The 27,845-nt window shown below is 50.7% G+C and overlaps 1 protein-coding gene and 1 pseudogene across 3 annotated transcripts; both read left to right on the top strand.

Moving 5' to 3' along the window:
- The first annotated feature begins 231 nt into the window (after positions 1–231).
- CPT2 (carnitine palmitoyltransferase 2) lies at positions 232–19,209 on the top strand. Of its 3 annotated transcripts, none has more exons than XM_051856479.3 (5): positions 232–537; positions 8,395–8,475; positions 9,957–10,063; positions 16,317–17,621; positions 18,588–19,209. In XM_051856479.3, the coding sequence occupies exons 1-5, from the start codon at positions 383–385 to the stop codon at positions 18,917–18,919; spliced, it is 1,980 nt and encodes a 659-aa protein (XP_051712439.1). In that variant the 5' UTR covers positions 232–382; the 3' UTR covers positions 18,920–19,209. The 3 variants fall into 3 exon arrangements, with proteins under 3 accessions (XP_051712439.1, XP_089156737.1, XP_069934585.1); XM_070078484.2 differs by having other exon boundaries at positions 247–537; positions 16,317–17,632; positions 18,588–19,202; XM_089300611.1 differs by lacking the exon at positions 9,957–10,063 and having other exon boundaries at positions 236–537.
- Positions 15,041–15,140, top strand: LOC127493801 (U6 spliceosomal RNA; annotated as a pseudogene).
- Positions 19,210–27,845: the final 8,636 nt, after the last annotated feature.

The following is a 27,845-nucleotide window of genomic DNA, read 5'->3' as shown; positions in this document are numbered from 1 at the left end:
GAAACCTGAGGCAAATGCCATGGTCTCGCAGGTTTATCAGATTGCCCCAGAAACCCAGAGCCCAGCGACCTTGACGGGGACGGAGAGACTCCGGACGCGCGACCTCTTCCCGCCGGCAGGGGCGGGGCCTGGTGGTGGGCGTGCCTGCGGAGAGGGGCAGGGGGTGGGGCCTTCCGTGGGCGGGGCCAGGCTGGGGGCCGGCTCCCGGGGGTGGGGCCTTCCGTGGGCGGGCCCCGGGGGACGGAAGTGGCCTCTGGAGCGGAGACGCGCGGGGCGCCGAGTGGCGGACAGGGTGTCCGCTGGCGAGGCGGGCGGTCGTCCTGTCTTTGTACACCCGAATCCCTCCTTTGCCGCCTTCTCGCTGCCACAGCTTCCCGGGACGATGGTGCCCCGCCTGCTGCTGCTGCGCGCCTGGCCCCGGGGCCCTGCGGCTGGCCCGGGAGCCCCCTGCCGGCCCCTCAGCGCCGGCCCCGGGCCGGGCTCTTACCTGCAGCGCAGCATCGTGCCCACCATGCACTACCAGGACAGCCTGCCCAGGTGAGCCCGGCCCCCTCAGCGGACTCCAGTCACTCAGGATTTCTAGCTAACCCGCTTCTGCTCCAAATCCCTACCTCAGACTGCGTCCTCCCCCACGCTGGAAGGCCTGTGACTTGCAGAATGTCCTGGCGCAGGAATCGGGACCCTCAAGTCCGCCTCCAGAGCTGCCCCTTCCCTGTCGGTCTCGCAGTTTCTCCGTCTTGAACCCTCTCACGTTTCCTCTCCATTAACCTAATTCCCAGCGGCAGACCCTGAGCCCCTTCCACTTCACCACTACCCTAACCCCTGCAAGCAGGTGACCCCGGGAGTGCTTAGTTCCTGCCCAAAGTGGGAGCCGGCCAGTTCCTGGCACCTGAGTAGATGCCCACCCACAACGTCAGGTACCCCATCTCCCCTCAGCCCCTTCCTGGAGTCCTATATTCCTGTAGCACCTCAGCCTCCCCTCCCCTCCCCTGGCCTTAACCAGCTAGGTCCAGTGCTCACCTGGGAACGTCACCCTCGCCTAACCCTACTCCCTACCTCTCCCTCCAGATTCCTTGCTTTAGAATGGCCTACTTCCTCTGCAATCCCCCCAACTTAAGCCCACTCTCTCCCACTCTCACAGAAGCCAAACACCTCGTACCCTGCTCCCCCTCCCCCAGATCATCTCCCCAACTCCATCTTTCAGATTCGACCCAGGGCTCGCTCACCCAGATGCCGACCTCCATACCACTATAGGCACACCCCACCTTCGGAAACACTTCACCCCAAAACGCCTTTCTTCCCCTCTGAAAACAGCCCCAGTGAACCTTTCTCTCCCCTGTCCTCACTCAGTACTTCCCTAAATCTGGCTCCAGTTCTCCCAGTCTTTGAACCTCCAGCCTCATCTGAGCTGCCAGGTCTCCTCCAATGTTAGAAGCCTCCCTTCACCCTGAAACCAAGCCTAACCCAACTCCTCTGTTCACTTACCACTCAGTTCTGGCGTCAAGGTGCACCTGCATCGCTAAGGCCCTTCTCTCTTTCCCACCAGAATGCCATCAAGGATCCTCCAGGCCTTGGACTGCTCCCTCTCCTTGAAAAGAGCAAACTCTATCACAGCGTGGCCCCTAACTACTGGGATTTGTTGTTGTTGTTGTTCACATTCAACAACCACTTACACCAGCATCATGCCTGCCCACCGCCACCCTCCCAGGAAATGCAGTGTACAAAAATGGAGACAGAATGAGATTGTCTCAATGTGGCAGGAAGGAGAGCGTGCAAAAGAGTCCTTGTGCTTGTGGGATAAGGCAGGGACCTGCCTGCTGGCTGCAGCCTGTGACGAGCAGAGCCAGTATGTAGGGGAAAGGTGAGGACTGACAGAGCCTGTCTTCTCGTGCCAAGCCGGAGTCAGATGGTCACTCACTGTCGGGCAGCCCTGGGCCCCACCCAGCATAAAGATCAGAGGAGTTGTTTGCACTTCAGAATTGGAAAACCGAAAGAATATTCAGCATTATGGACTCCTGCTTCTTCCACAGCATAAAAATCTGTAGGAATCTGGAGGTCCAAACCATTTCACTCAGGACTCAGTCTTAGGCAACCACGGCCCCAGGCAGCCATTACCACATCTCTAGTGGGAGTTAGATGAGAGGTGAAATTGCTTCTGCCACTGAGAGCTGGGCTAGTAAACACTCCTGGTGATGTCTCGCTTGGGGAAAGGTCCTGCCTTTGAAACCGGGCAGAGCTTAGTTTCAGATTCTTCTTCTGTAACTTGGGGCAGTTCAGTTTACCTGGAGGCCAGGTGTTTACCTGTGCCGTAGGAGCGACAACACAGCTTTTAGTGCTATGGTAAGCTTAGTCTGAGATAAGGCCCTGCCCTTTGCCTGGTCCTCTTATCACTGCTGCCTTTTAACCAAGTAACCTTGGACTTGTTCCTTTAGGAACCTTTATACTATCATTTGCTTATTTTTTTAATGATTGATTTATTTATTTGAAAGGCAGAAATACAGAGAGGGAGGGAGAGAGACAGAGATATCTTCCATCTGTTGGTTCACTCCCCTAATGGCCCCACTGGCCAGGGCTGAGCCAGGCTAAAGCTAAGAGCCAGGAGCTTCTTCTGGGTATCTCAAGTGGGTGCAGGGGCCCAAGCACCTGGGCCATCTTCTGCTGCTTATCCAGGAGCATTAGCAAGGAGCTGGATCAGAAGTGGAGCATCTGGGACTTGAACCAGTGTCCGTATGGGATGCCAGCACTGCAGACAGATGACTTAACCTGCTATGCCACAGCGCCAGCCCCTATTTGCTTATTTTTTAAGTGTCATTTTGTTCTTGATTTTTTTTGTTAGTGTGATAAAATAGGCATAATAAAATTAGCCATTTTGGCACTTAGGTGTATGATGAAGGTGGATGTTGGGGTCAGCGCCATGGCATAGTAGGTTAATCCTCCACCTTTGGTGCTGGCATCCCATAGGGCACTTGTTCTAGTCCTGGCTGCCCCTCTTCCAATCCAACTCTCTGCTATGGCCTGGGAAAGCAGCAGAAGATGGCCCAAGTGTTTGGGCACTGCACCTGCATGGGAGACAGGAAGAAGCACCTGGCTTCTGGCTTTGGATCGGCGGGTTCCAGCTATTTTGGTCATCTGGAGAGTGAACCAACGGAAGGAAGACCTTTCTCTCCCTCTCACTGTCTGATTCTACCTCTCAAATAAATAAAATCTTAAAAGGTGGATGTTATTTAAAAAAAAAATTTTTTTTTTGACAGGCAGAGTGGACAGTGAGAGAGACAGAGAGAAAGGTCTTCCTTTTTGCCGTTGGTTCACCCTCCAATGGCCGCCGTGGCTGGTGCGCTGCGGCCGGCGCACCACGCTGATCCAATGGCAGGAGCCAGGTGCTTCTCCTGGTCTCCCATGGGGTGCAGGGCCCAAGCACTTGGGCCATCCTCCACTGCACTCCCGGATGTTATTTTTAAGGGTTGTGTTTGCATAAGCTGAGAGTATAAGACTGCCTGGCTTGATCACATTAATTCACATTATTAATGGCGAAGCACGTGTTGCTGTGGATTTGGAGACCAGCCAGTCATGGCGAGGTGCTTGCTTACAGCAGGGGGCGGAGTTTGGCAAGGAAAGAGGCCTCTATGATGTGATGTGGTGAGTGGGAAGCAGCATCTGCGGTCATTAAGATCATGTGACAGGGATCAGGCCTGCTTTTTTTTTTTTTTTTTTTTTGAAAGGCAGAGAGAGTCAGATCTGCTGGTTCACTCCCCAGATGCCTGCAATAACTGCAGCTAGGCCATGCTGAAACCTGGAGTCAGGAGTTTTATCCAGGTCTCACATGTGATGGCAGGAGCCCAAGTACTTGGGCCATCATCCTGCTGCCTCGCAGGCACATTTGCAGGAAGCTGGGTCAGAAGCAGGCACTCCAGTACCGTATGCAGGCCTCCCCAGCCTTACCCCCTGTGCCACAACACCCAGCCCTCAGACCTACTTTTTTTTTTTTTTTTTTTTTTTTTTTTAATCTTTTATTTAATGAATATAAATTTCCAAAGTACGACTCATGTGTTACAATGGCTTCCCCCCCATACCGTCCCTCCCACCCACAACCCTCCCCTTTCCCACTCCCTCTCCCCTTCCATTCACATCAAGATTCATTTTCGATTATCTTAATATACAGAAGATCAGCTTAGTATACCTTAAGTAAGTATTTCAACAGTTTGCTCCCACACAGAAACATAAAGTAAAAAATAATAGATGATTTTTTTTAAATGATGATGAAATCAGATCAGACCTATTGTCAGACCTACTTTTTAATCCCTGCTCCACCTCTTACTGTCATCACAGCCACGAGCAAGTCATCTAACCTTAAAAAGGGAATGATAATTCCATTGTAATTAGAATTAGAATTAGAATAGTACTCTGATATAAAGTAGTTAGTGCGGGATCTGGCACATAGTCAGTATTCAATAGATACTCACAAGTACTGACATTGCTTTAAACAGACCTTTTTTACATGTCTGGAACGTACCAGAAGTGACCCATTGTGTCAGTGTGGAGGTTCGAGTGACTTAGTGCCTGGGAGAGAGAAGAAGGCTTCACAGTGGAGCTGACACTAGCGGCGGAATCTGAGAGGAGTGAGGGAGGGGAGTGCAGCAGGTGCCTGGGAGCAGAGGCTTGAAACATAACAAGTTCAGAGAGTTTGAGAAGTTTATGGTAGGCCCAGCCTAAAGAATCACCATTTAGGCCTTAAGATACTGCAATTGGCCTGGGGGTATGTATGGGGAGGAGGGGCCTATGGTATCATTAAAAAGGCAATTATCAGATTCCATGCTGGGTCTGTAATTGATCCCCAGTAAATGTCTGTTATCTGGGTTTTTGTTTTGTTTTTTGTTTTGTTTGAGAGACAGAGCTCCATCCTTTGCCTCACTCTGCAAATGCCACAGTGGCCTGGGTCAGGCCAAAGCCAGGAGCTGCGAACTCAATCCAGGTGTCCCATGTGGATGGCAGAAGCCCAGTTATCCTCCTGTCACCTGCCTCTCAGGGTCTGCATCAGTAGGAAGCTGAAGTCAGGAGCCAAAGCTAAATGCCCAGCCCTGTTGTTGTTCTTTTAATCCCTGTTCATTGTAGGAGGTGACTGGAATTCTCTGGAATTCATGTGGGAGGCATGCGAGCAGAGTTCCAGATGTGGAGAATAATGGAGGTAGCAACCATAATGTTCTGGGCCCAAAGGGTCTGTCTTTTGGACAGATTGTCTTAACACCAGAGTTACTGTATTCCCAAGCAGTCCTGTGAAAGCCCTCTGAACTACCAATGGATTGTATGTGTTTAGAGAAGGCTTTCTAGCCCTGTCCTTGCAGGAAGGATAAAGTGCCTGCCTGGGCTGGTTGGAGTCTGAGAGTCATTTACACAGCACTTACTTTTCTTCCATCTTTTTTTCTTTTTAAATATTTATTTTATTTTATTTCAAAGGTAGAGTTACAGAAAGAGTGAGAGATCTTCCATCTGCTGGTTCACTCCCCAAATGACCACAACAGCTGGGGCTGGGCCAGGCTGAAGCCAGGAGTTGTCTGGGTTTCCCACGTGGGTGCAGGGGCTCAAGTACTTCAACCATCTTACACTTCTTTCCCTGATGGAGGGAGCTGTATGGGAAGTGGACTAGAATTGGCGCCCATATGGGATACTGATGTCACAGGCGGTATCTTAACCCGCTGCCCCACAATGCAGGCCCTTCCATCTTTGTTGTGGCAAGTGCCGGGGGTTGGGGTGGGGAGGATGGAACTGCCAAGACCCAGGCTCTGCCTTTTTCAAGGCCTGGTGAATTACATGGCTGAGAGCTCAAGGACCCCTGGTGTACACATGAAAGCTCTGATGTTCTTCAAGGAACAGTGGAGGAAGCAGGTGTGCACAGAGGCAAGAGGTGATCTCACATCTTGCTTTTTCCGAGAGAATAAATGTCAACTCGAAGAATAGTATGTGAGCATTTATTGAAAAGGAAATTGTTAGAATCAAGGCTTTTATAGTAGCAAGTTATAGAGACTCCAGTTCAATGTGGCTTGAGCAAATAAGACCATGTAAACAGACAGAACTGAGCATTCGGGTTGGATCTGGGGGCTCAAAAGGTATCAGCAGGATTCTCTTTGGTCTTCCTGTGTAACTCCATTCTCAAGCAGGCCGTCCTCATGGTGACAGAGTGGCAGCCAGCATGTAAGATATAGTTTACATCTCATCTCCTGGTGACTTTTGTGGTAGAGATTCCCCCTTGCTACAAGTTTCGAAAAAAAAAGTCCTGTAATCAAGTCTTTCTAGGTCTGGACCAATAAGTTGTAAACCTGACCGAGAGTTGGGCTGGAGTCAGTTTCGCCTGGATCAAAGGGATTGAGCAAGAAGAGTTGGTTCTTCCAGGAAAACAGGATGCTTTTACTGGAAGAAGGGAGAATGGATGTGGGCCCAGCCATACAACAGGAATGGTGAAATAAAAAAATAATTTCCATGTAAATTGCTTAGTCTCTGGGATTCTGTTATAGCAGCACAAAACAGACTAAGATACGGGGTAAAAGAAGGTGTAATTAGCTAACCCATTCAACAGGAGAGGTGCATTTCACATTTCTCTGTGGGACTGTTCTCCAGTGCCTAGACTGCAAATGGAGTCTGAGACATTGCGTAACTTGTCACCTATAATCATGTGACTGGAGATGAAGTGACAGACTGGATTCACACCTATTTCTACTTTGTTGGTAATTCTTAGGCTTTGGGATTTTATAGATTAGTAAAATTATGGGGGAAATGCCATCAACATTCTCTGGAGGAGGGCAGGATATATATATATATATATATATATATAGAGAGAGAGAGAGAGAGAGAGAGAAGGAACTAAATCATCACTGTGAAAACTTGTTTTACCCCTGTAAAGTAAAAATCAAGCTAGAGTGAACACTGCAGAAGTGTGTAAGGGACTGGTTTGTTGTTTGAAACACAGTGAATCAGAGACAAATGCTTCCCATCTAAATGCTCACACCTGCCAGGGCTGGGCCGGGCCTAAGCCAGGAACCAGGAGGTCAACCCAGTTCTCCCATGTGGGTGGCAGGGACCCAAGTTTTTGAGCCATCATCTGCTGTCTCCCAGGTGCACATTAGCAGTAAGCTAGAACAGGAGCAGAGATGGGACTTGAACCCAGGCTCTCCAATATGGGATGCTGGCATCCCAAGCAGTGTCTTTATTTATTTAAAGATTTATTTATTTGAGAGCTAGAGTTACAGACGGAGAGAGGGAGAGACAGAGAAAGGTCTTCTACCTGCTAGTTCACTCCTCAAATGACCACAGTGGCCAGAGTTGAGCCTATCCAAAGTCAGGAGCCAGAAGCTTCTTCTGGGTCTCCCATGTGGGTGCAGGGCCCAAGCACTTGGGCCGTCCTCTGCTGCTTTCCCAGGAGCATTGGCAGGGAGCAGGATCAGAAGCAGAGCAGCCAGGACTCTACTGGGGCCCTTATGGGATGCTGGCATCGCAGGTGGCAGCTTTACCCACTTTGCCACAACACCAGTCCCCACACAGTATATCTTATAGTACACTTTTAAACTGTACTTTGTGGATAATGTTTCAGTTTTCCTAAATGACTGATACATATTAATATTTTGCACAAGATCAGTGTTAAATTTGAGTTGGCATAGGTTGCCTAACAAATTACAGTTGTTTTAATACTAGGTGACCTATATTCCAATAAAACTATTGAAATGAAAGAAAAAATACACTTCATCATCCTAATTTCATTTCACTGTGGACCAGTAACTTCATCACTGGAAATCTGCTAGTAGAGAATGATAAGTAGGCCAACTCTAGTTCCTGTTATTAAACACTTGGAAGTATCTGGTTCTGCCCAGTAGGATTCCTGGTGGCCAGGCATGGCCTGACAGTTCTCAATTCCTGTCTTTCTGTGAATGCAGCTCTCATGTTTGGCTGGCCCTTGGACAGATCTTTATTTAAGTATTAGGTGATTCTCTGTTATAGAATGCACAAGAAAGAAATTTTAAAAAAGAACCTTTTCTTTTTATCCTGGAGGGAAAAATGCAGTGGTTCAAATGGACAGAATTAAATCAGTGCCAATACAGTCTTAGCTCAGGTACAGCAATTGTGACAAGGAAACAGGAATACTTGGCACAGCTTCTCGGTGCCCATTTTGAATCTATTATTGTTACTAAAAATATGTAACTTAAAAAGTTATCATTGTGCTTGAAAACAGAGTTGCCAGTTATGCTTACATCAGTAAATCCACGGATTCTGTTTTGCCAGTGGCTTCCCATCATTGGCTTTTTGGAATGAAACTAATTACCCAATAACCGATGTATTAGTTTGGCATGTGAAGCTAATTCGCGTCTTCTGGGTGTTGTCAGCCTTACACTGTCCTCGCTTTGTCCCCAGGCTGCCTATTCCCAAACTTGAAGACACCATTAGGAGATACCTGAGTGCCCAGAAACCTCTCCTGGATGACAGCCAGTTCAGGTAAACACTGCGAACCCCGAGTGACCACGGTTGGGTGGTTCAAGAGAGGCCGGCAAGTAGCGGTGGACCAAGCTCTGGGGAGCGTCTATGGTTTGATGGGATCTCCAGGAACGTGGAACCCAGTTTATACATCTGCAGGTTCAGGAAGTCAATTTTTCATTCATGAGGGACTGACCAAACCCTCAGCCTAGAGTCCCTCCAGTCAGACTCAGCAGGAAGTGGTTTGTAAGCCAGAATGCCAGATTTGTCCTTTTGGATGCTGGCAGGGGCACTTGGGTCGTTTGCAGAGGGCATGTGCTCTTGCTAGGGAGGTCCATTGAGAAGACAGTGTGGCAGACCGGAAGTTGGCTTGCTGAGTGTTTCCTGGGTTGGATAGGGTGCCTCCCAGACTTAGGCCTCCCAGAACCTCCCTGTATGACCTTGCTTAGAAATAGGGTGTTGCAGGCATAATGAGTTCACGTGAGGAGTCGGGTGAGTCCTTACTCCAGTATGACTGATGGCCTTGTAAGAAAATGAGCAGAGACACAGAGACTCCCACGTGAGGACGGAGGCAGAGGCTGGAGTGATGTGTCAGCAAGCCAAGGAGCACCAGGGATTGCCAGCAACACCAGAAGCCAAGAGAAGCACATGGAGCAGTGGTCAGAGTGCATGTGCTCCTGTTGACTCCCTCATTTGTGTGTTTCCTGCCCCCAGAACTGTGAGAGAATGCACTTCTGTTGTTAAGCTACCACGTGTGTGATGCTTTGTTTTGACAGTCCTAGGAAACAAAGCAGCAAGGAATTAGAAAGTAGTATTGGATATTGTCAAAAAGTAGATTGCGTTAAGCTCTCGTAGCCTAGTGTGGTACTCTTGCCATGGTGAGAATTTTCTTGTTCAGGTAACTAGCATTGTCGTTGGAATCCCAGAGCCCTTCACTGGACAGTGAAGAGAAAACAGATGTGTTGTTCATCTTGTAGTCCTCTGCTTTTAGGTGTTCTTTGTTAGTCACTGGAAGTTTCTCTTGGAATGGTAATGGACGAGTAATTAAATGAGGGTTATGTTTTAGACTGTCCTAAATCCTTAGCTTTATGAATTTTTTAATCTTATAGTATCTCTGTTTTACACATCAAGAAACTGAGACTTAGACTGAGTAATCTATGTCCAAAGTTACGCAATTTGAGAGTGACAGAGCCAGGATTTAAACTTGGCTCTTTTTGACTCTAAAGTTTATGTCCTTTTCTTCATGTCTAACTACCGCCTAGAGGACAGATTATTTTATGAGCTGTTGATTGTTCTTTCTGTTCAGTCATCCTAGAGATAGTGTAGATTAATCCATTTTGGGTAAGTTCCTGTCCTGATGAGAGGTACTTTCTGATCTCATTCCCAGGTCTTGGGATATGCCACTGGGGACCCAGAACTCTTTGTATGAGTTTTTGGCTTTGAATCTAAACATCTTGTACTGTGTACCATGGTTTGGATCTGTCTTTCCTTGAACATTTCAGGAAAACAGAACAATTCTGTAAGAGTTTTGAAAACGGAATTGGAAAAGAACTGCACAAGCAGCTGGTCGCCCAGGACAAGCGGAATAAACACACGAGCTACATCTCAGGTGGGAAGCCTCGACTGTGGGCGTCGTTTTGGTCAGAGACCTCCATATTGGAAAGTCAGGCCTCTTCTCTCCTGTTGTGGTGAGACCAGCATTGAAGTAATGGCTCAGGCTTCTTCTGACTGCGGTACTTAGTCCAGAGCAGTGGCTTACTTCCTCCGAAAGGTGGCGCTGAGACAGAACCTCTCAGTTGTCCCGTCTGAGTGCCACACAGATTAAGTCCTCCATCCCGTGCCACTCTGGGTCAGTCCTCTCTAGCCTCGGCTTTCATCACTTTATGCTCCCACAAAACCAAACCTGTTAGTCTTCCATTCTTCTGTGTCACTATCAATGTTGTTCCTGGCAAATTCTTTTAAGATTAGATATGAGGCCGGCACTGTAGCCCAGAGGATTAAGCCACCACCTGTGATGCCGGCATCCCATATGGGCACCAGTTCAAGTCCCAGTTGCTTAACTTCTCATCCAGCTCCTCGCTTATGATGCCTGGGAAAGCAGCGGAAGATGAGACAAGTCCTTGGGCCCCTGCACCTGTGTGGGAGACCTAGAAGAAGCTCCTGGCTCCTGGCTTTGGCCGTACTGAACCCTAGCAGTTGTGGGTATTTGCAGAGTGAACCAGTGGAGGGAAGATCTCTCTCCCTCTCTCTCCGTGACTGTGACGTTCAAATAAAATAAATAAACTTAAAGAAAGATCAGGGCTGGAGGGCAGGCATTTAGCCCAGGGGTTAAGATACCAGTTAAGACACCTGTGTCCCAGGTAGCAGAGTACCTGGGCTTGATCCCTGTCTCTGGCTCTTCACTCCAACTTCCTGCTGATGCAGATCCTTTGAGGCAGTGGTGATGGATCCAGTAATTGGATCCTTGCCACTCATGTGGGAGATGTGGATTCTGTTCCCAGCTCCTGGCTTCAACCCAGCCTGGCTCTGGCCATTGTGGGCATTTGGGGGAGTAACCAGCTTACGGTCCATCTCTCTCTCTCATCTCTCTGCCTGTCAAATAAATTAATTAATTAAAACAGAAAAAAGAAACACACACACACAACTGGCCGAGTTTGAGGTGAGCATTTAGCCTAGTGGTTAAGACCCTGGTTAGGTTGCCTGTGCCCGAGTTCACTGCCTGGCTCCTGCTCCTGCTGCTGCCTCTAGCTTCTTGCTGGTGCAGACCCCCGGAAGCAACAGTAGTGCCTCATGTGATTGGGTTCCTACCACCTGTGTGGGGTCCCTGGATTGAATTCCTGGCTGCTGGCTTTGGGCCAGCCCAGCCCAGCCCAGGGAGTCCCAACCATTTTAGGCATTTTGGAGTGAACAATTGTATGGGAGCTCTCTGTGTATGTCTGTCTCTGTCTCTCAAATTAATTAATTTTTAAAAAAGATCCAGGGGTTGGCAGGTTAAATTGTCTCTTGGGACACCCACATCCCAAATTGGAGAGGCTGGTCTGAGTCCTAATGCAGGCACTTCCTATCCAGCGTCCTGCTTATGCTTCTGGGAAGGCAGCAGAGGATGGCCCAGGTGTCTGGGTCCCTGCCACCCATGTGGGAGACTAGCTGGAGTTCCTGGCTCCTGACTTTGGCCTAGCCCTGTTGCTGTAAGCATTTGGGGAGTAGACCAGCAGGTGGAAAATCTCTCACTCTTTCTGTCTCTCCCTCTTTCTCTTTTACTTTGCCTTTTAAATCAATCAATCAATCAATCTTGAGGGGAAAAAAAAACCAGGGTAGACTTTCTGTGTAAACTTCTCAGTTCTTTTCTCTCTCCATTCAGTTGTGGTTTCCAAAAGCCTCTGTTTCTAAACTTCTTTTAATTTAGTATAGATTTTTGTCAGAATTATACAAGGTATTTTAAAAAGTTTATGGGAAATGTAAAATATGAAAAAAACTATGCATGGATTTTAATTTTTTTTTCACCAGAACAAACTCACCTTCTGATTTCATTTTTCACAAAATTTTTAAAGTGTCCTTATACATGCATGTAGTTTAAAAAATCAGAGAGTCCAGGGGCCAGTGCTGTGGCATAGCGGGTTGGACCACTGCTTGCAGCACCGGCATCCCATATGGGCCCCAGTTCGAGCCCTGCCTACTCCACTTCCAATCCAGCTCCCTACTAGTGCACGTGGGAGAGCAGTGGACAGTGGCCCAAGTACTTGTTCCTCTTTATCTGTCCCTTTTTATGTTCCTCTTTATCTGTTTTTCTCTTTAAACTGGTAGCAGTCACTTCCCGGGAAAACTTGAGAGTCCTTTTTTTAGTTACATTTCTCCCTAAACCCCAGATGAAATCAAATGTTGCCAGTTTTATCTCTTACACACTTCTCCAACCTGTCCCTCCTCTTCATCCCCCTGGCCTCTGCCACAGTACAGGCTGCATCATGTCCCCCTTGTGCTGTGAGTAGTAGGCCCTAAATGAGATCGCCTCCAGCTCTCCCGGCCAGCACCTCCAGCTCTCCCGGCCAGCACGTCCTCTGCACTCCTGCCCACATGCTGCTCCTACAATCCCATCTGGCTTTCATCCTGTATTCCCCGTGGGAGACCCCGATGGAGTTCCAGGCTCCCGATTTTGGCCTGGCCCAGCCCTGGATGTTGTGGCTGTTTGGGGGAATGAGCCAACAGATGGAGGATCTTTCTCTCTGTCTCTCCCTCTCTCTCTCTAGCTCTGCCTTTCAGATAGATAAATAAATGCTTTTAAAAAAAATCAGATAATTCTGTAAGACTTTTTGGGAAAAACAGCAATTTCCTACCCTCCCCTAATTTCTTCCCTTTTTGCCTTCTTTCAGCTCCTAATTGTCATGTAGCATATTGGGATTAGTTTTCTATTCCTGTACAAACTTCTTGTTTTCTCTGAAGTTAGTAATTATACCATCTTTTCTTTTCTTTTTTTTTTTTTTTAAGATTTATTTTATTTATTTGAAAGAGTTACAGAGAGAGGTGGGACAGAGAGAGAGAGAGGTCTTCCATCCGCTGGTTCACTCCCCAACTGCCTGCAACGGCCGGAGCTACGCCAATTGAAGACAGGATCCAGGAGCTTCCTCTGGGTCTCCCACATGGGTGCAGGGGCCCTAAGACTTGGGCCACCTTCTATTGCTATCCCAGGCCACAGCAGAGAGCTGGATAGGAAGTGGAGCAGCCGGAACTAGAACTGGCGCCCATATGGGAGTTGGCGCTTCAGGCCAGGGCGTTAACCCGCTGCGCCACAGCACCGCTCCCCATCTTTTCTTTAGTTTAGCTTTCTCTGTGCTTAACAGTTTACTCCCAGACTCTTGCTAAGCTGTCTGAGTCTCCTCCCAGGACAGGCGACCACGTAACATCTTCTGCCAGTTTTGGCCGTGATGAAGTCTTTTCTAGAACTCCTGGCTTGTTCCAGTCTGGATCTGGGGAGCTCTTGGCCTGTGATGAGGCTGCTCCCTTGGGCTCTTGCCCCATCAGCTGTTTGTCCCCCATCTGTCTTACCTCTGTTCCTTCTTCAGGTGCTTCTCATCCTCTCTGTTGTCTGAGAGAGACAGGCAGACAGACAGACATCAGAAAGCTGTTGAAGCTCTGTGGGTGAGGGTGGGGCTTGTCAGTTACAGACTTCCCACTACACTGTTTGTGATCGGGCTACACTCTTTGCTTGGCGTGCCCCTAATAGCAGTGTCTTTGGATTCGGGTGGGTAGGAGCCCCAGGGAGTGGGGAGGATTGCTAGTGTTGCAGAAGTGTGGTGGGGAGGAAGGTTCAGGATCTCAGCTGTGACTCACAGTCCCCCATTTTACTTTGTACAGAGTGGGAGGGAATCTTAGGGCAGCGGTGGTGAGCTAATTAAACAGTCTTTCAGCCAGGTGTATCCAGCCCGCCCATTCCCCAGCCCCCTGCAGGTCTGCTGGGTAAATCCGATTTTCCCTGCGCTGTCTCCTGCGAGGTTAGGACTGGCTTTCTTGAATTTGTTGTGGGCGTTACCAGTTGTCCGCTTGTTTTCCAGCTTCCAATATTTGCTCTCTTCTTCCACTCTCTTAGCCTTATTGATTTATGTCTCTTTACAGTCATTTTACTATAGGAGGGTTCTTGCATTTTTTAAAGGTTTAGTTGAGAGTCAGAGTTACCTACAGAGAGAAGAGATAGATAGATAGATAGATAGATAGATAGATAGATAGATAGAGGTCTTCCATCCACTGGGTCACTCCGCAAATGGCTGCAATGTCTGGATGTGGGCCAATCCGAAGCCAGGAGCCAGGAGCTTCTTCCAGGTCTCCCACGCGGGTGCAGGGGTCCAAGCACTTGGGTCATCCTCTGCTGCCTTCCCAGGCCAAAGCAGAGAGCTGGATTGGAAGTGGAGCAGCCAGGACTCGAACCAGCACCCACAGGGGATACCAGCATCAGAGGTGGAGGCTTACCCTACTATACCATGGCACCTGCACTGGGTTCTTGCATTCAGGTCTTCTTTCATCAACTGTATCTTACCCACCAGGACTTGTTTGCACTTAGTACACTGCACTTCACCAGAGTTCTTTCCAAATCACAGACCTTACCCTATTCCTCTCAATCCCCTGGACCAGGCCCTGGCATAGCACTGATTCTTCAGGAATGGAATAGAATGAATGGATCAACAAATGTGCAACAGATAGATTTACATCTTCTGATCATTTCCCAGGCTTTTCCATGTGGAAATAATTTCATTCAATGGAATATGGTCCAGTGGAAGATGTAGAGTTTGTTCTTGCTAATCCCCCCAGGAACTTCTCTTAAAGACACATTTTATCTTTTCTTTTCTTTTTTTTTTTTTTTAAGATTTATTTATTTATTTGAAAGGCAGAGGTATAGAGAGGCAGAGGCAGAGAGAAAGAGATAATCTTCCATCTGCTGGTTCACTCCCTAAATGGCCGTAAGAGAGCTGGGTCCATCTGAAGCCAGGAACCAGGAGCTTCCTCCAGGTCTCCCATGAAGGTGCAGGGTCCCACGCACTTGGGCCATCTTCTACTGCTTTCTCAGGCCGTAGCAGAGAGCTGGTTCAGAAGTGGAGCACTGCTTGCTTCAGCACATATACTAAAATCGGAATGATACAGAGATTAGCGTGGCCCTGTGCAAGGATGACATGCAGATTCATGAAGTGTTCTATAGTTTTGTGTGGCGTAGCGGGTAAAGCCAATGTTGGCAGTGCTGGCATACCATATGGGTGCTAGTTCAAGTCCCGGCTGCTCCACTTCCAATCCAACTCTGCTGTGGCCTGGGAAAGCAGTGAAAGATGGCCCAAGTCCTTAGGCCCCTGCACCTGCGTCCGAGACCCAGAAAAAGTCGCTGGCTCCTAGCTTCGGATTGTGCAGGTCCAGCTGTTGTGGCCATCTGGGGAGTGAACTAGTGGATGAAAGACCTCACTCTCTCTCTCTCTCTGCCTCTGCCTCTCTCTGTAACTCTGCTTTTCAAATAAGTAAATAAATCTTAACAAAAAAGAAGAAGAAGAAGAAGAAGAAGTGGAGCAGCCAGGACTCGAACCAGCGCCCATATGGGATGCTGGCACTGTAGGCGGCTGCTTTACCTGATATGCCACAATGCCGGCCCTGACACATTTTTCTGATAAAATATCACAGCTGGAGTTTTTACAGGCAGAGCGTGCCCAGAATGTCCACATACGAAAGGTCTTCAAAAAGTTCATGTGGGGCCAGGTGTTTGGCCTAGGTGTTGAGATGCCACTTCAGACACTCCTGTCCCACACTGGAGCACCTAGCTTCTATCCTGGCGCTGGCTCCGGATCCCAGTTCCAGCCTCCTGCCAGTGCAGACCCTGGGAGGCAGCAGGTGGTGGCTCGGGGACTTGGGTCCTTCCACTCACGTGGAAGACCTGAGTTGAGTTCCTGGTTCTTGGATGGTCAGCAGATGGGAGCTCTCCCTTTCTGTTTCTGTTTCTCTGCCTCTCAAATTAAGAAGAAAAAAAGTTCTTGGAAAATGCACATTGTGAAAACATTGCATGGACTGTGGAATATTTTTCACCAAAATCTTTTAATTCCTGTGAATTTTTTGTGTCTCATAGACACAAAAGCTTGTCTATTAATATTCATGGCATTATTTGGCAATATGAAGAACTGATACATGCAACAACATGGATGACCCTCAAAAGCATTCTCCTAAGTGATAGATGCTAGATGCAAAAAGCCATCTTTTGTATGATCCTGTTCACAAATCATGGATTGTCGCAGAAGCTCCACCTTCTGGAGGCTGAAGGCATTTCCTCTGCCTGTGCCTAAAGTTTTTTTCTTATATTTTATTTTTGAAGACATTACCTTTCTGTGTTTTTTATTTTGTAGGCCCCTGGTTTGATATGTACTTAACTGCTCGAGACTCCGTTGTTCTGAACTTTAATCCATTTATGGCCTTCAATCCCGACCCCAAACCCGAGTATAACGACCAGCTCACCCGGGCGACCAACATGACCGTTTCTGCCATCCGCTTTCTGAAGACGCTCCGGGCTGGCCTACTGGAGCCGGAAGTGTTCCACCTGAACCCTGCCAGAAGCGACACCAACACCTTCAAGAAACTCATACGCTTTGTGCCTTCCTCTCTGTCCTGGTACGGGGCCTACTTGGTCAACGCATATCCCCTGGATATGTCCCAGTATTTCCGGCTTTTCAACTCCACGCGTTTACCCAAACCCGGTCGGGATGAACTCTTTACAGATGAAAAGGCTAGACACCTCTTGGTTCTCAGAAAGGGAAATTTCTATGTCTTCGATGTCCTGGATGAAAATGGGGACATGGTGAGCCCCTCAGAAATCCAGGCACATCTGAAGTACATTCTCTCGGACAGCAGCCCGGTCCCCGACTTCCCCCTGGCGTATCTGACCAGCGAGAACCGGGACGTCTGGGCAGAGCTCCGGCAGAAGCTGGCGACTGGCGGCAATGAGGAGGCCCTGAGCAAAGTGGACTCTGCCGTGTTCTGCCTCTGCCTCGATGACTTCGCCATCAGGGACCTTGTCCACCTGTCCCACAGCATGCTGCATGGCGACGGCACAAACCGCTGGTTTGATAAGTCCTTCAACCTCATCCTGGCCAAGGACGGCACCGCTGCCGTCCACTTTGAGCACGCCTGGGGAGATGGTGTGGCGGTGCTCAGGTTTTTTAACGAGGTCTTTAAAGACAGCACGCAGACTCCTGCCGTCACTCCGCAGAGCCAGCCGGCCACCCTCGACTCCGCGGTGGCCGTGCAGAAACTCAGCTTCGAGCTGAGTGATGCCCTGAAGGCCGGCATCAGCGCTGCCAGAGAGAAGTTTGACGCCACCGTGAGAACCCTCACTGTTGACTGCTTGCAGTTTCAGAGGGGAGGCAAGGAGTTCTTGAAGAAGCAGAAGCTGAGCCCAGACGCGGTGGCCCAGCTGGCCTTCCAGATGGCCTTCCTCCGGCAGTACGGGCGGACGGTGGCCACCTACGAGTCGTGCAGCACCGCGGCGTTCAAGCACGGCCGCACCGAGACCATTCGGCCCGCGTCCGTCTTCACCAAGAGGTGCTCCGAGGCCTTCGTCAGGGAGCCCTCGAAGCACAGCGCCGGCGAGCTGCAGCAGATGATGGCCGCCTGCTCCAAGTACCACGGCCAGCTGACCAGAGAAGCGGCGATGGGTGAGGCAGGGGTGGGAGCGGGCCTCTGGCTCTGCGTTTGGGTAGGCTCCGTTATATTCAACCCCTGTTAACCATGGTTTAACCCATCTGCCAGCTCCCAAAGGGATTTTTTTAATACTGTCGTGGTCTGAACAGCCAGGCAGCCCCTGGGGATCAGCATGGCCTCACCTCCTAAGCAGGGATGGGGAACCGCATCCAACTTCACCCTCATTTAAGGCACGTGCAGCCATGATGCCTAGTTCTCCCCTCTCTGTAGTTTTCTGGTTATCAGACTCACTTTTTACAAAAAAGTACAAAAAAGACTTCCCGGCCCGCAGCCCCTCTCATTTCACGTTGCTCCCTGTCGTCTCGGAAGCTGGCCCCAGATTACTCAGTGTCATCCTCCTTCACCTCTTTAGGGCCGCATTCGAGACCTGCACAGGTCCCGGGGCCCCTGCAGTCTGGTCCTGGTGCCGCAGGGCCTCCAAGACCCTCTGGTCTTCTCCTTGTCCGTTTGGTGGGGTGGAACCTGAGGCCACTGGCCCAGTGGTACTCAGCAAGTTAGTGGTAAGACTGAGATCAGGACCCTGGCCAAACACCCTCTCCCCTTTGCGACACTGATGCAGTCTGGTGTGTTACGTTGGGTTTTGGGTCCACAGCTCTCTTCACATACTGTCTTGACTATTTGACTAAACAGATTCAGAATTTTGAAAATTTCAGGCTCTTGTTTAGCTCAGCTGTTGATAACTTTATTAAAAAATGTATAATGGAGCATTTTTAAATAGAACTAAAAATCTAGAATGAGCTGCCCTGAAGGCTAGTGAGCAGGAGGTAGGCGTGCAGAGACAGAGGGACCCTCTTTCCCCTCTCCCGTGGGTGGAGCTTTCTCTCCTGGGCGGGGCTTTCTCCCTGTGGGCGGGAGGTTTTCCCAGGGCCCTCTGCAGCTCTGGGGTGCTGAGCTCTGCTTTTCCTTTTCGTCGCTCACAGGCCAGGGCTTTGACCGACACCTGTTTGCTCTGCGGTGCCTGGCAGCAGCCAAGGGGATCGTCTTGCCTGAGCTCTACCTGGACCCTGCGTACGGGCAGATAAACCACAACATCCTGTCCACCAGCACGCTGAGCAGCCCGGCCGTGAGCCTGGGGGGCTTTGCCCCCGTGGTCCCTGATGGCTTTGGCGTTGGGTACGCCGTCCATGACAACTGGATAGGCTGCAATGTCTCCTCCTACCCCCGCCGCAATGCCCGCGAGTTCCTCCAGTGCGTTGAGAAGTCTTTAGAAGACATGTTTGATGCCTTGGAAGGCAAATCCCTCAGAACCTAGCCGGTGGGCGGGTGGAGCGCCTCGGTTGCTTCCTCATGCTGGAAATCGGGACCTGTGCACCCAGTGGGTGCTGTCCTGGGCCTAATGAAGGTGATCGCGAGGGGCCTGGGCTGCCAGAGCCGCAGGCCTGAGCTCCAAAATCATGGATTTAAAGCGAGCATGTGATTTCCAAGTGGGACTCGATGAGGAGAGGGTTCAGTTTGAAGAGCGTTTGATCAGGAGCTAGGGTTTGGGACGATAACTCAGGTGCTTTTATATTTAAGCAGAAATAAATGTGGCTGCTGCTCGGAGAGGAGTCCTCGTCATTGCCTCCCTCTCGTGGCCTCGTGTCCACGGAGGACCCGCCCACAGAAGGCTCAGGAGGCTCAGGTGCCGTCCTGTCGGCGGCCCGGCCCCGCCCCTGCTGCCAGCGATGCGCTGCTGCTCCGTCCGCCTGGAGGCCGTGCCCCTGGCTTAGGGAAGTGCCACTGTCCCGCCGCCTGGCAGTGGGCGCGTGTTTGCGGTCCCCAGCTATGGCTGAGGGTGGGAGGCGTGGCTCCTCACACCTTGCACTGAGGAGCCCATGTCACCAAGTGGACCGCACACAGATGGTTCCTCACCAGTTCACCGTCAAAACCCCGCCATAACGTGAAAGAGTGCTTTTATCGCTCTGCTAAAAAGGAAGGGGTCTCATTGGTGTCTAATTTGCCATTAGTTTGCATTCGCAGTGGCTTCCCAGCCAGTTGTCGGTACAGCTGGGATTTTTCAAATGTGTATTTATTATTTACTTGAACAGTAATTACGGAAGGTGGGTAGAGTTAGGGGGTGGGAGGGAGATCATCCATCTGCTGGTTCACTCCCGACAGCTGCTGGGGCTGAGCCAAGCTGAAGCCAGGAACCAGGAACTCCATCTGGGTCTCCCACATGGGTGCAGGGGCCGAAGTAATAGGGCCATCCTCCACTGCTTCCCCAGGTGTACTAGCAGGGAGCTGGATTGGAAGTAGAGCCGCCAGGACTAGAACTGGTGCTCAGATGGGATGCCGGTGTTACAGACCTGCTGTGCCACCATGCCGGCCCCAACAGCTGGGGTTTGAATTCTGGAATGACTAGGTGACAGAGTACTTTCAATGCTTTACTTCATTTACTCTTCCTGATAGGGGCCAGCACCATGGTGCACTAGGTTGATCCTACGCCTGCGGTGCCAGCATCTCATATGGGCGCTGGGTTCTAGTCCTGGTTGCCCCTCTTCCAGGCCAGCTCTCTGTTGTGGCCAGGGAGTGCAGTGGAGGATGGCCCAAGTGCTTGGGCCCTGCACCCCATGGGAGACCAGGAGGAGGCACCTGGCTGCTGGCTTCAGATTGGTGCAGCTCTGGCCATAGTGGCCACTTGGGGAATGAACCAACGGAAGGAAGACCTTTCTCTCTGTCTCTCTCTCTCACACTGTCTGTAACTCTGCCTGTCAAATAAATAAAAATAAAATCTTTAAAAAAAGAAAGAAAAGAAAAATCTTACAGTTCGTATGAACCGACCTTCAAGCTTTCTTCACTCACGCTTCATGAGGGCGGGGCAGCCGCTCTGTGAATGCCCGGCAGGCACCAGGGCCCTGTATTCTGTAGGTTGCGCAGAGAGGCGCTTGATGGCTGCCAGTGCACGTAAACCTGGTGCTGCTCTCAGTCATGGACTGCGATCAGAACATCGACTGCCATCCTGAGTCCCCGGTTCCCTCTCACTTTCTGACCATAGGCGGTTATTGTGCCTCTCTGGTCTACGAGTTCCTTTTCGTAAAATGGGGATAATTCCCACAGCATGGGCAGCGCATAAGCATTACCTGTAACGATTAGGTGAGGCGCCTGCCACACGGTTGAGGCTGAATCTGTCTTCTCTCTGTGATGCCTGCTGCTCTCCCTCACTCCTCACTGAAGTGCTGGCTGCACTTGCACAGCGCGGCCCCCACGGCACAGCTCCTGACACTGTGGCCTCGCTGAATCTTGGACGGCTGAAGAATTACTTAGTGCTCCGTTCAGAGTAATACACATTGGGTGCACACTGGCCTGGCTCAGTGCTGAGCATTCCCATTTATAACTCCCGACCCTTCCTTCTTGTCTTGGATTCATGTTATGAAGGATTCCAGGATCGCAGCTAGGATGGCAAAGACACTTAACTGGTTTTTTTTATTTATGTATTTGAGAGGTAGAGTTATAGACAGTGAGGGGGGGAGACAGAGAGAAAGGTCTTCCATCCGCTGGTTCACTCCCCAAATGGCCACAACGGCCAGAGCTGTGCCGATCTGAAGCCAGGAGCCAGGTGCTTCCTCTCGGTCTCCCATATGGGTGCAGGGGCCCAAAGACTTGGGCCATCTTCTGCTGCTTTCTCAGGCCACAGCAGAGAGCTGGATTGGAAGTGGAGCAGCTGGGACTAGAACCGGCACCCATATGGGATGCTGGCGCTGCAGGCAGAGGATTAACCTACTGTGCCAAGGCGCCGGCCCGACGCTTAACTATTAAGCCTCAACCCAGTGGGGGCTCGAACACAGAGCTTGTTCATTTGCAACAACCATTTGCAAAGCTCTTCCTGTGCATCAGCTTGTTGTAGCTCCTCAACTCGGGAACAGGCAATTACCCCCTTAACACGGAGAAGGTGGGTAGGTGGGGGCAAGAGGGGTGGTGCTTTGCTGAGGTCAGTTTGTGAGTGACAGGACCAGAGCCAGCTGAGTCCTCGGTCAGTGCGCTTCCCATTGTTTGTCTTTGTCTAGCCTTCCAGTGATTGTTTTATTTTAGTTATTTGAAAGGCAGAAGGACAGAAAGGGAAAGAGGAAGAGGGGGAGGAAGAGGGAGGGAGGGAGGAAGAGAGAGAGAGCGCAAGCTTCCATCCCCTGCTTCACTCCTCAAGTGGCCTTAAAACCTGGGGCTGAGCCAGGCTGAAGCCAGGAGTCAGGACCTCCACCCGGCTCTCCCAGATGGATGGTAGGAACCCAAGTAGTTGAGCCATCATTTGCTGCTTCCCAGGGGCATTAGCAGGGAGCTGGTTTGGAAGCGGAGTGTCTGAGACACGAACCAACACTTCATACCGGAAGCGGTGTCCCAAGTGGCAGCTTAATGCACGTTAAGGCCTCCACGGCTGCCCCTCCAGTAATTGTATTTCAAACCAGCTGCTTCCCGGGTCAGGAGAATGAAGGTTCCTAAGTTAACCCCTGCCGCTCCTCATCCTGAAGCGCTCACATGAAGAGCTGCTCTCTGGGAAGTCCGAGGCTTCCTCCAGGGGCTGTTGAGCAGGTCAGGCTGGCTACAATCCTAGCACAGACTGAAGTTCCTGCTTTCCACTCGAAGTCATAACACCAAGTGTGGCTTGCCTATTCCTCAGCCCCGTCCTCTTCGGTTATTGTGGTCTCATGCTGCTGGACTTGGAAAGTGTGCCCCGTGATTCGAACGTCCGACCCCTCCAAAACTCATACTGCAGATTCCTGCTTCTCTGAGTGCTGCCAGGACCCCCAGGCTGAGGCCTGTAAATGCCACGTGGAAAGCAAAACCCCACTTTCGTGATGTCTGTTTCACATGCTGTATATTGAAAGTGCATCATCCAGCTGTTAGCATACTGACATTTATACAACCATCAGCAGGATCCAGTCTGGTACATTTTCATTCCAAACAGAAACCTTGTCCCATTAACAGTCACCCCTTCCTCCCACCCTGCCCCACAACTCTCCCTGCCTTAGTAATCACTGATCTCTCTCTAGAGTCTCCAATTCCAGACCTTTCGTATCAATGGAATCATACAGTGGTGGTCTCTGAGACTATTTCTTTCCCTGGACAGAGTGTTTCAAGGTTTATTTGTGTTCTAGCCTGCGTCAGTATCTCAGTCCTCTTCATAGCCAAGTCGTGTTCTATACGGATTACCGTTCATCAGATGATGGCCAGCTGGGTCGCTAATAGCCTCTGGCTTGCATGAGCGTTTGTGAGTGAGTTTTTGTGCAGGCATATGTTTTCCCTTTCTTGAGTACACACTGAGGAGCGGAATGGCTGGGCCAGGTGGTAACTGTTTAATTATGTCAGTACCTTGGCTGTTGTACCATTTTACGCTGCCACGAGCAAGGCATGCAGGTTCCAGTTTTCCCACATGCCCACCAGCACTGTGATCTGTCATTCTTGGGATGCTATTTTGATGGGTGTGAAATGGTGTGTTCCTGTGGCTTTGATTAGCCTGTTTTAAGTTAGGCCATCTCAAGATCCTGTCTTAGTCTGTTTCGTGTGACAGTCTAACAGAATGCCTGGGGTTGGGTAATTTATAATGAGAAACCCGAGTTATTCATGGTGATGCCGGCAACCCTAGGTCTTGTGCGTTCACCTGGCAGAAGATGGGAGGGGGAGTGGCTGATCTCCCCCTTAGGGCACCAGTCCCACCCAGGAGGGTGGAGCCCTCATCCCCTCCTAAGGGTCCCACCTCTTAATGCTTTTACAACAGAGATTAAATTTCAGTATGAGTTTTGGAGGGGTCGGACGTTCGAATCACGGGGCACACTTTCCAAGTCCAGCAGCACCCGTGCAGCTGTCTTCATGAGACCACAATAACCGAAGAGGACGGGGCTGAGGAATAGGCAAGCCACACTTGGTGTTATGACTTCGAGTGGAAAGCAGGAACTTCAGTCTGTGCTAGGATTGTAGCCGGCCTGACGCAGGAGTCAGTACTTCTAGCTGTTGAGGTTCCCGTCCTGCGGTTGTGACCTGCGGCTGTGAAGAGTAAGGCGCATGGACAAAGAAACGCGATCAGAGAAGCCAGTGTCACTGAAGCAAAGGAAAGCTCCGCAGTGGGAGGGCTCCCCGAACAGGGCCGCTCTGCGGGGACGGTGTCCAAGGGTTCCTGTGCTTTGGCAATGAGGAGGTCTATGTTTAAACATGTTGTTTAGTCACCGATAACCTCATTGCTGGGGCATCACTACCTGGAGGTAGACAGGTCCGGCTGTGACCGCCTCCTGGTCTGTTTTGTTTCTCTATCTTGTTTGTGAGTGCTGGGGCAGTTTGTTCCGGGCATATCCCTCAAACACCAGGTTTGAGGCCCCTGAGCCTGTGTCCCTGTCTGTCTGCCTAGGGTTACATCATAGCTGGCTCCTGTCTCTAGCAGCATGAAAACATGGTGGTGTGCAAAGCAGGCCTGAAAAGGAATGGGAGAAGGGACGGCACTGTGGTGTAGTGGGTAAAGCTGCCACCTGCAGTGCTGTCATCCCATATGGGTGCCGGTTGGAGTCCCGGCTGCTCCACTTCCGATCCAGCCTGGGAAAGCAGAGGAAGATGGCCCAAGTCCTTGGGCTCCTGTACCTGCGTGGGAAACCCAGAAGCTCCTGGCTCCTGTCTTTGGATCAGTACAGCTCCAGCCGTTGTGGCCATCTGGGGAGTCAACCAGCCGATGGAAACCACCACCCACCTCTGCCTCTCTGTAACTTTGCCTTTCAAATAAAATAAATATTTTTTAAAAAAGACAGACATGGCAGCGGGGTGGGGGGAGACACATCTGTGTTAAGAACCTGTGGTACTAGAGCTTATAACAATTTCTTTTTGTTTTATTAATATAATGCTGTTTGTTCCATACCCAGTCAAGAGGCAAAAAAGAAAGAGGAAAGAATTCACGTTGGCAGCCCCTCACCCGCATAGCCTGCCCTCGTTCCTGGCTCTAAGCCTGGCATACACCGTCCCCTGTACTCGGAATGCCCTCGGCCCTGGCACAAACTCTGACAAATTCCTCCTTCCTTGTTCCTTTGTGTGTTGCTCAAATATGCCCGCCCTTGGAGCCACTCCTGTGGGGTCTCCCCCATGGGAAGAGTGGGTCACACAGGCCTCCCTCCTCCTGCGTGGACTTCTGCTGTAGCCAGCAAGGGCCCTGACATGTGGCGGGGGGTCCTGGGGACTGTGTGGTTCCCTCGGTGTCCACATCTTCCCAAGGTCTTTGTGGGGCCTCCCGTGAGAGCTCCTCCACCCCCAACTGGCCACCTGCCTCTAGTGACCCCTCGCTCCAGTCCTCTCCTCCATGTTCAAGTCCAGCCCCAGCCCCACTTAGAATCCTTCAGTGGTATCCCTCCCTCCCTCCCTCCCTTCCTTCCCTCTTCCCTCCTTCAGTGGTTCCCTCCCTCCCTCCCTTACTTCTTAAACATTTATTTATTTGAAAGATAGAATTGCAGAGAGAGGGAGAGACGGAGAGATCGTCCATCTGCTGGTTTACTTCCCAAATGGCCAAGACAGCCAGGGCTGGGCCAGGCCAAATTCAGGAACCAGGAATTGTATCCCAGCCTCCCATGTGGGTGCAGGGGCCCAAGCGCTTGGGCCATCTCCCGCTGCTTTCCCGGGGTTGGGAGGCAGTAGCAGGGAGCTGGATGGGAAGTGGAGCAGCTGGGACTGGAACTGGCGCTCATTTGGGATGAGTTGGAGGCAGTAGCTTTCCATCAGCCTGGAAAAAAAGTCAGTACTCCTTGTTGTGACGGTTAAGGCCTTGAGGGAGCTGCCCTGCTGTCTGCTTTTTTCAGCCTCTTCACCCCTTCCACTTCCTCTGGAGCTTTGGAGCTTGGCTCAGCCACCTGGCGCAGGGGGACTCCCTGCTAATTGCAGGGTCCCTGCCCCTCCTGGGGATGCCCAGGGCGATGTGACCCGACCCTTGGCAAGCCCTTGTCGGTTTCTACAGCTGTCTCCATTGCTAGTCTGTGGGGAGCACACAGCGGAGCTCCTGAGAGCGAATGACCTTGTGATCCTCGATCCGCCTGAGCAAGCATCGGGTAGGCAGAAGCATTTCTCATGCAGTGCTGTGTCCCTCGCAGCGTGGTACCCTGAAGCGCAGCGTGGTGACCACTGGCCGGCGGCAGGGGACGCCCCAGGCTTCTGCAGCGTGTGCCTCTTCGAGCTGACACCCGCCAAGCCGGCCAGGCAGACAGGAGCCAGCGGCAGCCGCGCATCCTCCGGGAGCAGCTGATTCCAGGTTCACCGTCCCTTGCAGTTCTATTAGAACATTGAGCAGGAGAATCCAAGAGAAAATGAACTCTGGCTTTTGTGTTGACTAGCCTTGGCCAGTTCAGCTTCCAGTATCTGTTTACAGGAGTGATTCATTCATTCATTCATTCGAAAGTCAAGAGTTACACATCGAAGAGTTGATCTGTGGTTCCATCAGTCTATTTGTATTTCAAAATGCCTACCCAATGCTGGCTTAACTGTGGTATCTGGTAGGGAAAGTCTTGCATCCATGTCTTATATAGATTTCACAATCTACCTAATTCCTACTAAACAAAGAACAAAAAAGTGAAGTTCCAATCAGATCTAAGTACATTTTTCGAACCTCCTGGGACCTGCATTGTGACTTAGCAGATTAAACAGCTGCCTGCAACGCTGGAATCCCATACGGTGTCAGTTTGAGTCCTGGCTGCTCCACTTCTGACCCAGCTCCCTGCTAGTGTGCCTGGGAAAGCAGCAGAAGATGGCTGGAACTCTGCCTTTCAAATAAATACAAAAATTTTTTTTTAACTTATTTAAAAGGCAGAGTTACACTGAGGCAGAAGCAGAGGCAGAGAGAGGTCTTCCACTGCTAGTTCACTCCCCAAATGCTACAATGGCCAGTGCTGGGCTGACTGGAAACCAGGAACCAGGAGCTTCTTCCAGGTTTCCCACGTGGGTGCAGGGGCTTCTACTGCCTTCCTGGGCCATGGCAGACAGCTGGATGGGAAGTGGGTGGAGCAGCTGGGTCTTGAACCGTTGCCCATATGGGATGCCAGTACTGCAGGCAGCAGCTATGCCACAGCACCAGCCTCATAAAATAAATCTAAAAAAAAAAAAAAAAAACAAAAAAAAAACCACCTTTAAATCATCTTTCTATGCACCAGTATGTAGGTCTTTGGTTTATTTAAACTTTTCAATTTTACTAGTTTTCTCCATGAAGGTCATGAATCTCTTTGACCCACTAATTCCTAATGATTTGGGAGAGGGAGGGGGGGTGTTGCTGATGCCTTACCCTGTTAGGTCAGAAAAGAGCTCTGGGGGCTAAAAACACATGGGACCTCAAGGAAACACAACATGGTTGCCAGACTTGAAAGTGAACAAGATAAGGATCTCTTTACCATCCCAGACCCAGGCAGCTTTGTCAGAGATTGGAGGATCTCTTTGACTGGGAGGGGTGGATCCTTTCCTACTCCCCAAAAGTGGGAAATAAAGACACTAATTTGTACTTCGAAAGAATTTCCAGGCTGTAGCAGAATACTGGAGAAATAACATCTCTGCTTACAGGTTTTCCAAATGGGTTCACCTATGTTGAAGGCAAGAGTGTCCCCTTATGACCTGGCTAGGCAATGAACAACTGTTCACAGGGTGGGACTGCCAGACTCAGGGAACCAGACCACTAAGACTTAAAATGGCCACGACTGGCCGGTGCCGCGGCTCACTAAGCTCCTCTGCCTGCGGCGCCGGCACACCGGGTTCTAGTCCCGGTTGGGGCACCAGATTCTGTCCCGGTTGCTCCTCTTCCAGGCCAGCTCTCTGCCGTGGCCCGGGAAGGCAGTGGAGGATGGCCCAAGTGCTTGGGTCCCTGCACCCGCATGGGAGACCAGGAGGATGCTCCTGGCTCCTGGCCGGATTGGCGTGGTGCACCAGCCATAGCGGCCATTTGGGGGGTGAACTAACGGAAGGAAGACCTTTCTCTCTAATTCTGCCTGTCCCCCCCCCCCCCCCAAAAAAAAGAGTGGCCATGACTGCTGTCCTCCCAGCTCCAAGTGGCTGTCAGGGGCAGAACACAAGAGGACAAACCAGGACAGCAGGAGGAGCTACAGGAGCTACAGGGAGCTCGATGAGCAGCCAGTGCCTGATCACATCGTGAGCAGACACCTGGCGACCAAGCAGGAATTCTGCAGAGCAGATGCATGCCCGGGGCAGGCTGGTGCCTCTAAAATCCCCTCTACCTCTGGAATGTGCAATGACCTGAGACAACA

The sequence above is a fragment of the Oryctolagus cuniculus genome, chromosome 7 (genome assembly GCF_051225735.1).
Source record: "Oryctolagus cuniculus isolate XC-2025 breed Fujian yellow rabbit chromosome 7, ASM5122573v1, whole genome shotgun sequence".
In the NCBI taxonomy this organism is placed as follows: domain Eukaryota; kingdom Metazoa; phylum Chordata; class Mammalia; order Lagomorpha; family Leporidae; genus Oryctolagus; species Oryctolagus cuniculus.
This window is presented reverse-complemented; position numbering and strand designations above follow the sequence as displayed.